The sequence below is a fragment of the Protopterus annectens genome, chromosome 1.part0 (genome assembly GCF_019279795.1).
Source record: "Protopterus annectens isolate FY-2018-M chromosome 1.part0, PAN1.0, whole genome shotgun sequence".
Lineage (NCBI taxonomy): Eukaryota > Metazoa > Chordata > Ceratodontiformes > Protopteridae > Protopterus > Protopterus annectens.
The window spans coordinates 1,224,647,304-1,224,659,846 of NC_056725.1; the positions used below are offsets into that span (position 1 = coordinate 1,224,647,304).

The window sequence follows — 12,543 nt, forward strand, 5'->3', positions numbered from 1 at the left end:
AAAGCAGCCTTACTAAAAGAAATTTCCATCTTCACTTGCAGTTTAAACTACATTACAAAATATATTTTCTTCTGTATATTTAAATAATTGAAGGAAATGACTGGATTGAATTTCTTGGGTATTGGCCTACCTTTGGGCGTGGCTCATAGGGCACCATATCAGCTAAGGCCGGCCCTAACTCCCCAACATGGTTATTGAATACGCAGTAATAGTACACTGTGTTTGTGGATTCTATGATTCTTCATTCTATGTGACTGTGTGCATATGTTTGTTATTCTACTAAGTGAATCGACCTATTATAGACAATTTTAGTCAAGATCTAGGTCGCAAGGTAGTAAGTAAATGCTTCAAATACTGGCAGTTTGGAGTTCTGATTTAGAAAGATTGTTTTTTAGAGGTTGGAAGAAACTGATGTTCCTTGAGCAAACTCGTGTAGACTAGGAATAACATGCAGGTAGCAATGATACCGTTATTAAAACCCAGATCCATGAGGTGGAATCCTTAACCACTGAATCATACCCGACAATAGTAAAACACTTTGGTGGGAAGTAAGCATTACCGCTTGGGTTACATGCTGAATTATACTGAAGAATGTACAGTACAAGATGTACAGTTTCTAAAAACATACGTAGTTTAGGACAGTGGAACAGCTGAATGTAAGGTGTTTTATCTAAAAATATATATGTAGTTTAGGACAGTGGAAACGCTGAATGTAAGGTTTACGAGAGCAGTATTTAAAATTTGTCTCTTCTTTGGGGACTGTCTCCCATTTTTTTATTTTTATGCTAAGAGGTTGCAAGGTATAATGGAACGAAACAAGGACGACAAGCCGCAACAAAGAAGATAACCAGCTAGAAACTAATTGATAAAATAAGTAACGGGAAGCAACAGCTGGAAATAAATAAATAAATATATATATATATATATATATATATATATATATATATATATATATATGTTAAAGTCATGTCCACACGTAAAATATCTTATTCAACCAAACCGGAACTCACATAACGGTGGGCGTGGTGATACTTGACTGATTCCGGTACTTGAGCAGCGGTGTTGGTAACCTGGAAACCAACGAAGCTGTTTAGATGTAGTACACTCGTGGAATCAAATCACTGTGCAGATACGATAGACTTGTGAGATTAGGATGCCATTTATACAGACAATCGAATTTATTTTGCAACATTGCTGTTGAATGACCTTTTCTGTGCATTCTCGGATATAGTAATCTGCTGCATAATGTTCATTTACCTCAGTAAAAAGGTAAGCTGTGCTGTAAGTTTTGGTGGACTTAGGGCCTGGGTAATGCATATGAAAACAGTTAAAGGGGTGCTAGTTTCTCGGATTTCAATATACGATCTCGTTCATAATTAGTCTTCGATAGAAGTGGAGATTGCGCTTACCGTGTTTACGTTTCAAGTTAGTCTTTGGGAAGTTTTGCAGAAATGTCTCCCGACTGTTAAAAGGATCTTTAGTCATAAGTGTTGTGTGTGCAGTTATGATTTTTAGGTTAAATTTCCAGCAATTTTGCTATCCAGTATGGAAATGAAGCTAAACACGCGCGCGCGCGCACACACACATATACACCTCTCATATGTACCTTAATGAATGCTCATCATCTTGAGTTTTAAAAATCTCCGTATTCCTCCGCGCTTCATATTGAGTGTGCCATATGTTGTTTGTTGAGATTTTTTAAACTGATGTGAACGATAAGTAATAACGTATAATATTAATTTGTCAAAATGACTATTTAACATAGCTCTCAACCTTTCATCTCCAAAATGAGGAACACTAGCCCTTATAATGTGGAACAAACGGGCGAGCAAAAAGTGGAACACATACTAATGGCTTACTAACTTCAACCAGGAATGTCATAGGATGGTTTAAATATACTTTTACTTATAGAAAAGTTATTTTAATGAATTACTATGATTAATTTCTATTTACCATGAATATCGGTTAAAATTTTCCAAATACTGAATGTGTGACAGATAGGGTTGCCACCTCTTGAAATGGCCAAAGTGGGACATTTTTTGTACAAACATCAGATTTTACAGGCCGGCACATACCCACGGTCAGTACAAAGGTTAGAATATAACTTTTTTGCCTAAATAAAAGCTTATTCTTGTAGCATTTTAGTTGCTTATTCTGTTTCTTATGACATCTAGGTATTTTAGATACAGAATAACTGTTTTATGCAACTGTTACACAAAATATAGGAAATCATTTTGTCCTAAAATCTCAGGACATTTGCCATTTTTACAAATTTTTGTCAGGACACAACTGCCCAAAGAGGGACTGTCCCTCGCAAAGTGGGACAGGTGGTAACCCTAGTGACAGACCCTGTTAATGTAGAACTTTAAATGTGAATATTAACAATACCTCTGAACTGTATAGCTTTTCACAGAATGTCCAGATTTTTGCGTCAGTGTTTGGTCCTTTTTTATAAAATTGTGGTTTTGTGGCAAATTAGTGGTAAATCATTAAAGACTGAAGTTACAAAATAATAACAGACATTTGAGTTTCAGACTTCATACCTTTCAGAAAAATGCATGTTAATGCAAACTAATGCAACTGTTATTCTATCAACTTTCTAAGTTTGTAAGAGCAATATTTAAAAATTGTCCCTATTTTGGGGCCTTTGTCGCACTTTTATTTATGGTTTTGCTCTAAGAGGTTGAGAGGTATGATTAACACATTTGAAACATGCTGTGAGTTTCCTACTTGAAGTTGTTCATAAAGTGTTAGTAAGTGTTCCACATTATGTTAATGAGAGTAGTTGTCCACATGGAGAAGGAAGATTGAGTGTCTCACACACACAACATATTTTGAGGCTTGCCAACCCAAAAATTATATAATGTTTTTCCTTTTTGTTTCACATTTCATTTAAAGTAACTGCTTGTTTTTATTTGGTGTAAATGAATAACTAGATAGCCAGTCACACCACTAACTTTATGGGAATGTTACAAGGATCCAGTAATCTAAACTGGGATACGAGCGATTTCTTGGGTGGGTAAGTCTCTGTAGTACTGTTTTCTGCACCCAGGTTTCCCGTTTTATTTATATATATATATATATATATATATATATATATATATATATATATATACATACATTTGAAAAGTGCAAGGTTAAATGTTTACCTTTCAAATTGCCCATTGGTTTATTGTAACTTGTTCTAAATTGCATCACTCTGGAGGTAGATGCCTTGCAGAGAAGTTTTCTTGTTAGCTGTTTTAAGACCACATCTATCATTACTGCTGCTCATTTTTGTTAATTTATGTTTAGTGAGGACCTGTGGTTCTTTTGATATTATTTATTTACATTTGTTAACCAGGTAGTGTCCGACTGTGCAAAAAAGCCCGTTTTCAGCCGAGACGCGAGGAGAAAAGCTCCCAAAGTAAGGTTACAATATTTATAGTCAGCTATACTAGTTACAGTACAAAGTGATTGCTAAGAGGTTTACATAGTAATATAGTACAGTGTAAATCAAGTTAATAAAAGCTGATAAAATCACATCAGTCCAAAAAAATCAAGTATGACATCGATAAAACAACAATAAAATCAATCAATTTTAAGTTACATCAGCAGAAACACAGAAGTAGGGTAGTGTGTTTGTTTAGCCAGAGGAAGTACAGTGATTGGAGAAATAATTTTTAAGGAGCTGTTTGAAGCTATGGGTATTAGTTATAGATAGTAGATGCTGGGGAAGGGAGTTCCAAGTTTTGGCTATGGAGTAGCTGTATAAAGAATCACTATAAGAGTTGTGGGTTTTGATAACTTTGAGCAAGCTTTTATCAGCTGACCTAAGTGATATGAGATTAGAATAGGGTTGTATGAGGTTAGATAAGGCTGGACAGTAGTCCGGTTTATGGATAATAAAGTGAGCTACTGTTAGCTGGTTTAAGGCTAGTAAGTTTGGGAGTTCACTCCAGTTTAGTTTTTGTAGGGCTATACAGTGGTGAGTTCTGTGGGGAAGAATAGTGGTAAATTTGGCAATTTTATTATAGCAGGCTTCTAGGTTATTTAGGTCAGATTTATGAAGGTTTGTAAAGACTTGAGAACAGTAGAGAAGGATGGAAAGTAGGTGAGTTCTGGCAGTAGTTATTCTTGCATGATTAGAAAGATATATGTTTTAGCCCTGTAGAGACCACCTAATTTTACGTGGACATTTTTGATTGTTAAAGCGATATGTCGGTCAAATTTTAGGATACAGTCTAAGGTAACACCAAGGAATTTAATATGTTCGACAGGTTCAATTTTTGTACCGTTAGAGGCGAAGATAGAGAGATGAGTTTGTTGTTTTTTATTGGAGGAATTAGAAAATACCATAAATTTGGTCTTGTTTCTTGTTAGGGTTTAGGATTAGTTGGTGGTCTGAGAGGTATTTTTCAGTGTTATGAAGGGCAATCTGAGACTTTACTTGGTGTTCATTTATGGAGGGTGCAGAGTAAGTAAGGGAAGCATAATCAGCATATTGAATGATAGTGGAAGATGAAGCTGGTGTATAAAGAACATTAGTAAAGATAATAAAGAGAAGTGGGCCTAAGATGGAGCCTTGTGGGGCACTGACAGTGATGGGCAAAAGGGGTGATAATTTATATTCCCATATGTTGGCTTGTTTACGGCTGGAGAGGTAGATGTGGAACTATTGTAGTGTATTGGAGCTGAAATTGAGAGAGGCAAGTTTTGTTTAGGAGTATTTGATGGTATACATTGTCAAAGGCTTTTGACATGTCAAGGAAGGTGGCAGAGACAATGTTGATATTGTTTTCGAGGTGGTTTACAGTGCTGGTGAAACTTAATAGGGTGGTGTTAGTACTATGCGTGGGGCGGAAGCCATGCTGAGTAGAAGATATAAAAGGTTATGTTAGGAAGGTTAGGTTAGGTTATGTTAGGTTATGTGTTAGGAAGTGGTCTAGAGTCTGTTTATGTAGGCATTTTTTTTCTAAGATTTTGGCAAGTGGAGAAAGTATAGCTATGGGCCTGTAGTTAGAAAGGCCAGTAGAGGGGCCTCCTTTGTGAGAGGGTATGACGTGAGATATTTTCCAAAGCAGGGGGACATACTATTCAGAGATAGAGCGGTTAATAAGAATATATATATAGGATAGGAGGTAGATTTAGCAGCAAGTTTAAGAAATTCACCAGGTAACTAATCTGTAGAAGGAGTACATGGTTTTATTTTAGTTAGGAGGTTATGTATATAATTAGTGTGGATTGGTTTAAGAGAGAAAGGAGGAATATTGGTGTCAGTGGGGGAGGCGGTAAGAAAAGTGTGGACTTGATGTTTAGTAATGAGGTGATGGAGGTGATAAAGTGGGTATTGAATTGTGTCGCTATACAGTCAGTAGTGCAGTTAGTTGTTGAGGTTGGAGTGGTCAGTTTTCCTTGGTGTAGGAGGAGGTTGATTGATTGCCAGAATCTTTGGGGGTTGTTTTGATATTTTAGTTGGCATGTTTGGAAATAAGTGTTTTTGTCATGCCTAATTTGGTTTTTGGCCCGATTTCTGAGCTGTCGGTAGGCTGCATAATTGTTACTATTCTTGTCTTTGTGATAACGGGTCCAGGTTTTGTCCCACTGTTTTAGTAGGAGGATAGTCTCTTTTTGGATAAGTAGGGAAGTTGTTTGGACTTGGAACGAATTTTCCTGAAATGAGCAATATTTTTTAAAATTTGCAGGAATGCATTATTAAAGTACTGAACTGCAAGATCCAATTGTAATGTTTTTAGGGGTGACCAGTTGTATTCTTGTAATAGGGTGTTAATTAGTGAGGGGGAGAACTGTTTTTTATTATGTATTTATCGATATGTAATGCTATTTATATTTTGTGAATGTTTTCTGATAAGGTAAGTAGAGTGGTGGTCACTAAGAATCGGGGAAGCAACCTGTGTCATAGTTGCAACTGGATTTATTTGTTGAGATCCAGTCGAGTACAGAGTGCTTGTTTGCGACCTTATCTATACGTGTAGGTTGAGAAATATTTTGGGTAAAGGCATAAAGATTAATAAAATTGGTAGGGGAGTTAGAGGAACAGGAAAACCAGTCAAGATTAAAATCACCAAGTATTCTAGCCTCTTGAGAAAAATTGTAGGATGCCCATTCTAGGATGTTTTCAATGTGTGAGAGGTTATTAGCGGGTGAGAGATGGAGGTCTATTAAAATAATGGATTTTTGGGTGTTAATTTGTAAGCTAGTTATCCCATGTGATATAAACTTTATCATTTTCTATAATGCTTTCTAGGAAATGTTTCCATTGTTTTTCAGCTACTTCAATATTATAATGTTTGCACAATCCCCAGTGTAACAGTCTTGCCACATTATTATGCCTTTCAGTATACAGTCCTTCTGCCATTAGTGTATCACGGCCAGCAACGACAACAGATGTCGTTTGTACACATGCCTGCTCTTTCTAGGAAATGTTTCCATTGTTTTTCAGCTACTTCAGTATTATAATGTTTGCACAATCCCCAATGTAACAGTCTTGCCACATTATTATGCCTTTCAGTATACAGTCCTTCTGCCATTAGTGTATCACGGCCAGCAACGACAACAGATGTCGTTTGTACACATGCCTGCTCGTAAAAGTTGTAATCAGTTTACCCATTTTCAAACCACCTGCTTACAGGAAACTGATGAAAAACATAGATCAAAAAGATACAAACTAGACTCTTAAGGAGAACGACAACAATCATACAGAATATTATAATCATAAAATAGCAGGGAGTATTTTAAGAACTAAACCAGCATAGGAATGGAGAAGGTTCTGCCAAAAGGGATGTCTGTAGTTAGGGATACAGACAGTAGTAGGCAAGAGGGGGCTGGAATTTATTGGAGAAAACTGGCAAAGGAGCCAAAGTATGGGAGCAAATAACTAGAAAGGGAAAGATAACAGAATGGGAAGATGCCATGATTTTGTTTGGACTACAGGTTAGAGATTGCCTTCCTTATCAAGGACTTGTATCCGAGTAGAGGGGTCTTAAGTGAAAGACCAGCACTGGTAGAGTTTGTAATAGAATCTAGACCAGAAGCTGCCATTAAAAAAGGAATAATTAGTAGAGTATATAAAAATATTACATGATAACTATAAGAATCTATCGGAGGAGCTTAGAAAGGATTGGGAAGAGAGATTTGATAAGCAATTCACAAAGAGACAATGGAGGGATATATGTATATCTCCCAAATATGCAACAAAGTCTTGAAGGTTTAGCATCTTTGCCTGGAAGTGTTTACATGGGTATTTTTATACCCCAAGTAGACTCAAAGAATTTTTCCTCAGGTGGATAGCAAATGTTGGTGGTGTGACAGGGAAGAAGGAGGCAGTTGGAAACCTTTTTTTTTTTGGAGTGTAACGAGTTGGCAGACTTTACATATTTCCTGCTGGCCACTCTGTCAGGGATGCTGGGTGAGCAGATTGGATTGACCTGGGGAGATTTTTTTTTGAGCTATGATACAGGATCAAAATTGCCTAGACATAGTAAAGCCTTGCTGAGTCTAATTATGGTGGATGCCAAAAAAAAGAACAATTACTAGAAAATGGAAATCAAAAGTCTAAACCAACTTTATTAGAAGTAGTGAATATAGTAACAGAGATAAAACAACTGGAATTGGGATCTTTAGAAAAGGGAAGGAGCAAACTACATAGAAAAATGGGAATTGTGGTAACCATATATGCAGAGAAGGAACAAGGTTTAAATGAAGGCAGGATTTGAATGAGCTGTATAATGCTTAGCTGACAATTACTAGTTAGAGTATAATTTAAATATAATGTTTGCAACTTCGGTTGTTTCAGTGGTGTCTGTGATGCATAATGTTTGCAACTAAAGTGGTGCCAATGTTTGTTTTTTATTTATATAAATATGTGATAATTTAATAAAGATTTTTTTTAACAAAAAATAGATACAACCTAATTAAGAATGTGCCTAGGGCAGAACTGTATTGGATACCCTGACTGTAACCTAGAGTTTCACCTGCCTAATTGCTATATGATACTTGCCTTGTCCTATTTGTAAGTGCTGCAGCTATCCATCTTATCAATATTATATTAATACTTAGTTCTTCTAATTTTTGATCCATGTTTTACTTGTGACCATATCAAAGGCTGATTTTAAATCTATATAAATTACATTATAGCACATTTTCATTTGTAGCTGCTATCTTGTTATAGAATATTATGTTACAGGTAGTTTTGTATATATATATATATATATATATAAAATGTATATATTTTTTTCGTCATGTATGGCGATATATAGGTTAAAGTTCCAACCTTACCAGTTCTGCCAATAGTTTATCCAAAATAACCTTCTCCATAATTTTCCACAACAAGAAAGTAAACTTGTAGGTTTGTATGACTCTGTTTGTCCTTTTCCCCTTTTCCCCTTTCCTTTAAAGATGGGTTTAAACAAGTGCATGTCTCCAATCTTGAGGAGTGTCAACATTCTTAAATGACCTACTGAATAACAGATATAACGGTACTGTAAGTTCATGCCAAAGTGTTCTCCATCCTGTGCTTTGTTTGGGACCAAGAACAACCGATGCCAGTGGTAGCTTCTTCTGCCACTCAGATATCCTGGGAGCCAATAAAAGACGACCTGGTGTTGATGTAGCTGCTTCCACTTCCTATGAACAAGTAAACGCCCCTGTGGATGCATTACAGGAACGGAATGATTCTTCTGCTTTTAAACAGAGCACGAAAACTTTTCCCAGCATCCTACAGCAGGATCATACAATATTGAATGCATATAGTGCTTCTACAAGTAATACTGTTCAAATGGAAACACGCTGTTTTGTTCCACCATATCAGGAAGAAGTGAAGAGGACAAAACAGAAGAGGGATGTTTAGGCAACAAAATGCCAACAGCTTTTTTTTTTATCAAACCCTCTACCCATCAGGAACAGGTCAAGAAGTATGGGTCGGAAAGGGAGGTTACAGCGACAGCAGAGCATCGAAAGGATACAACAAGTAGTGAAGAAATGGAGATTTTAAATGCAGGTTTGATGCATAACATCTCTTCATTAGAACTTACACAAGCACATGTTGAACTGTTAAATTAGGGTCTATCGTTTGTACCATCCAAACGTGCAGACCAAGCTGAACTGTTAAAAGAGTTAAGGTTACTAGGTAGGTTTTTAACTTTAAAAAAATGTATACTCTGATGGTAACAATGCTATTTTTGAATCTTTTAAGAAACCTAGCAATTTTATACCTTTACCTCACCCTACTATACAAACGTTTATTGATATGTGTGAAACTGAGTTTAGGGACTTGTTTCAACATGACACTAGGGCTAACTTTTCTAATATGTCTTCAGACAACTATATAGCCTTACAAGAACTTAAGAGCACATGTGCCTTGGAAATTAGACCAGCCGACAGAGGTGGTGGCATTGTGGTTTTGGATAGAGAAATGTACCTGAATCAAATGAAAGTACTTTTATATGATACCAATACTTATAAATGTATTCCTAAGCATGTAGTACATGGGATAACTGAGGTTTCTTTTATGATATTTGATTTACTGATGACTGGTTTGATTAATGAAGACCTTTTCAAGTTCTTGAATGTTGATCATCCTTTAACCCCCACAGTTTATGGCCTCCCCAAAATTCACAAAAATTGTGTTGTTCCGCCTATGAGGCCAATAGATGGTGCACTGAACCATTGTCTATTTATATAGAGAAGACATTACACTCTCTATTAGAATTGTGTGACAGTGTTTTGAAGGATATGAAAACTTTCCTTGAGAGGTTGTATGACAAAATCTCAACCAACAATGTTAACTATATGTTTGTTGTGCTTGACATAGAGTCATTATTTACGGTCATCCCCAATGATTGGGGCATAAATAATGTAAGGGAATTCTTACGTGGTAAGGAAGGCTTTTCTGATAACATAAAACTTATAAGTTCCCTATTAGAGATTGTGTTAGAGAATAATATTGTTCTATTTGAACAGGAATTTTTTCTGCAAAAGTTTGACGTGGCCATGGGCACTGCCTGTGCCAATATCTATGCTAACCTAGTTTTGGTGCAATGGGAACAATGTCATTTATTGTCAAATAGTAATGTATTTGCAGAGCACCTTCTTTGGTATGTCTGTTTTGTTGATGATATTTTTATGTTATGGGGTGGCGCAGTTGATGATTTGAACAATTTCATGAGGTACATGCATATTACCACCTCCTTTCTGAAATTTACATGTGTACACTCTTTTGAACATTTAGAATTTCTAGATGTCAAAATAGACAAAGCAGACTTTGATTCTGTCCATACCAGCTTATATAGAAAACCTACACGTAGGAATGCACTTTTACACAATAATAGTATGTATCCACGGCATATAATGAGAAATATACTTAAAGGACAGGTATATAGAATACTTAGGCTTCATAATGATGATACAGTTGCACACAAAGCTCTTGAATCTTTGAAAAATGATTTTTTAGAAAGGGGCTATCAAGAAATAGACACCTGCATCTCTGAAGCTTGGAAGCAGAGATTAGGTAGATACAGGCCTTATTTTAAATCGGCTACAAGCACACATGCAGTAGGATGGCAACAGGACTCTACTGGTAATATTTTTAGAGTGCCTCTACAATAAGTCAATATTGTGACATTATAAAGAATAACTGGAATATACTGAACAGTGTACCTGAGTTAAAAGACAAGATAGGAAGTACTCCACATCTTTTAGAAACGACAAATAAGTCCAATATGCCAGTGAAAGGGAACCCATTATCTGACAGGACTGGTACATTTCCTTGCAGAAGTTGTTCAGCCTGTAAATTTATTTTTACATGTCTGTCATACACACACCTAGTTTTAAGATTCACAATTAATGTTGATTTTTATGTTGACTGCAAAACGTGTAACCTTGTATATTTTTCTTTCTGTCAACTATGTCATGCATTTAATGTTGGCAAGACAAATAGATCCTTTAAGGATAGGATTCTTGAACATCAGAGAGACATAAAGAATAAAAAAGATAGTAATGCCTTTGCAGCACATATTATGAGCCATGGTACCACACACTCATTTAGGTTCTTTGTATTGCAAGTTTTAGACATTAATTTAAGAGGAGGTGATTTTAAAAACCACACTGAAACTATAGAACAGAAGTAGATTTTATTTTTGAATGCAGAAAAAAACACCTGGTATAAATGGGTTTTTTTCACTGAAACCCTTCCTGAAAGGACGGAGACGTAGACATAAATGATATGTTTTATTGTTATATATTTTTTTATAAGTGCAATATGCTTGCATACATTCTTATAGCTGTTTTTATTCATGATTAATGAATGTGTTTTCTGCAGTATGTTTGTTTGTGTCTTTCGGCTTAGTATGTGTTCTTTTAAAAATTTTGTAACTTTTTGATGACATCATAATTAAGGGCTTTTTATTGGCCACACTTTGTATAAAAGACTTGTATTTCTTTGTTAATGTTGTCTGATGAAGTGGTGTGATCAGCGTGAAAGCGCTTGACACTCCTTTGAATACATTTATTAAATTTCCTGGATTTTAGCCTGTTGGTTTGGTATTTCTTCATTTATTCTATTCTTATTTTTGTCTTACCAACCTTTATCCTGCTACCAGTAATCAAGTAGCCTGAATCCTCACCACTGACTGGAGAGGGACATTCACTTGGAATACAAATGAATACACTCAGTATTTCTAGATGCAGACCTCCCTGCATCAAGCACAATTTCCCTGAAGAGCACACAGGACAAACACTCAGCCCAGGATCTGGGTGTCTCTGTCTCCCTCCATGTCCCCTGTAATTCTCCCCACTGGTAGCAATGCAATGTTAAATCCTCAGCTGTGTGTCCAAGACAAGTCCTCCACTACTATATCTATGAAACCAGTGCTTCGTGTCCTTGCTCCAAGTAGCTGACACACACACACGCACACACACCTGGGAAAGGGTGGCACAGGTTTACTAGCTATGCCCCCTTCTGCCCAGACTATAAGACAGTTATCACTGTCACCAGGCTCTACAAAGCCAGCTACTGAATGCTCTTGCAAGGGTGCACAATGAAACTGAGTGAAATTAATATTAATACAAATGATAATGACCAAACAGCCAGGCTTTCAGGAGTGGCCAGAGTTATCACCAAATAAATATATGCAAAATACTCTCAAAGCTTGAATATTCTCTAAAAGAACCAGCCACAATGAAAAGTTTAAATATGTAGTATTTTCTTGTTCTGTTATTATTAAATACAACTATTTACAGTAAACAGAGTTTCAGTCATAGGGAATATTAAAAATAACATTGATGGAAAGTTTCACACTGTTGAAAAACAGTATTTCTAATCTTGCTATATTTTCCTGACTAATCTACAAGAATTACTGTTCCTTAGTTAAGTTACTTATTGAATAGAGCAAGGCAATATTATTTGTGTGAGTAGTATTTGTTGCCAGATCCAAAACAGAATGCAGAATGCTCAGTTTGACTGTGAGACCTCTCAGTATAATACCTAAATATTCTTTTAGAGTTTATTACACAATAACATCACATCTGGTCATCTGACTCTTTCCC

The 12,543-nt window shown here is 36.0% G+C and overlaps 1 protein-coding gene across 1 annotated transcript in view; it reads left to right on the plus strand.

Annotated features, from left to right (window-relative positions):
- The first annotated feature begins 1,055 nt into the window (after positions 1 to 1,055).
- WDR35 (WD repeat domain 35) overlaps positions 1,056 to 12,543 on the plus strand; it is a 2,872,164-nt gene continuing 2,860,676 nt past the window's right edge. Inside the window, exon 1 of the mRNA XM_044065775.1 lies at positions 1,056 to 1,269. Coding sequence (XP_043921710.1) covers positions 1,246 to 1,269 — 24 coding nt within the window. The 5' untranslated portion in view covers positions 1,056 to 1,245. The remainder of the gene's footprint in view (positions 1,270 to 12,543) is intronic.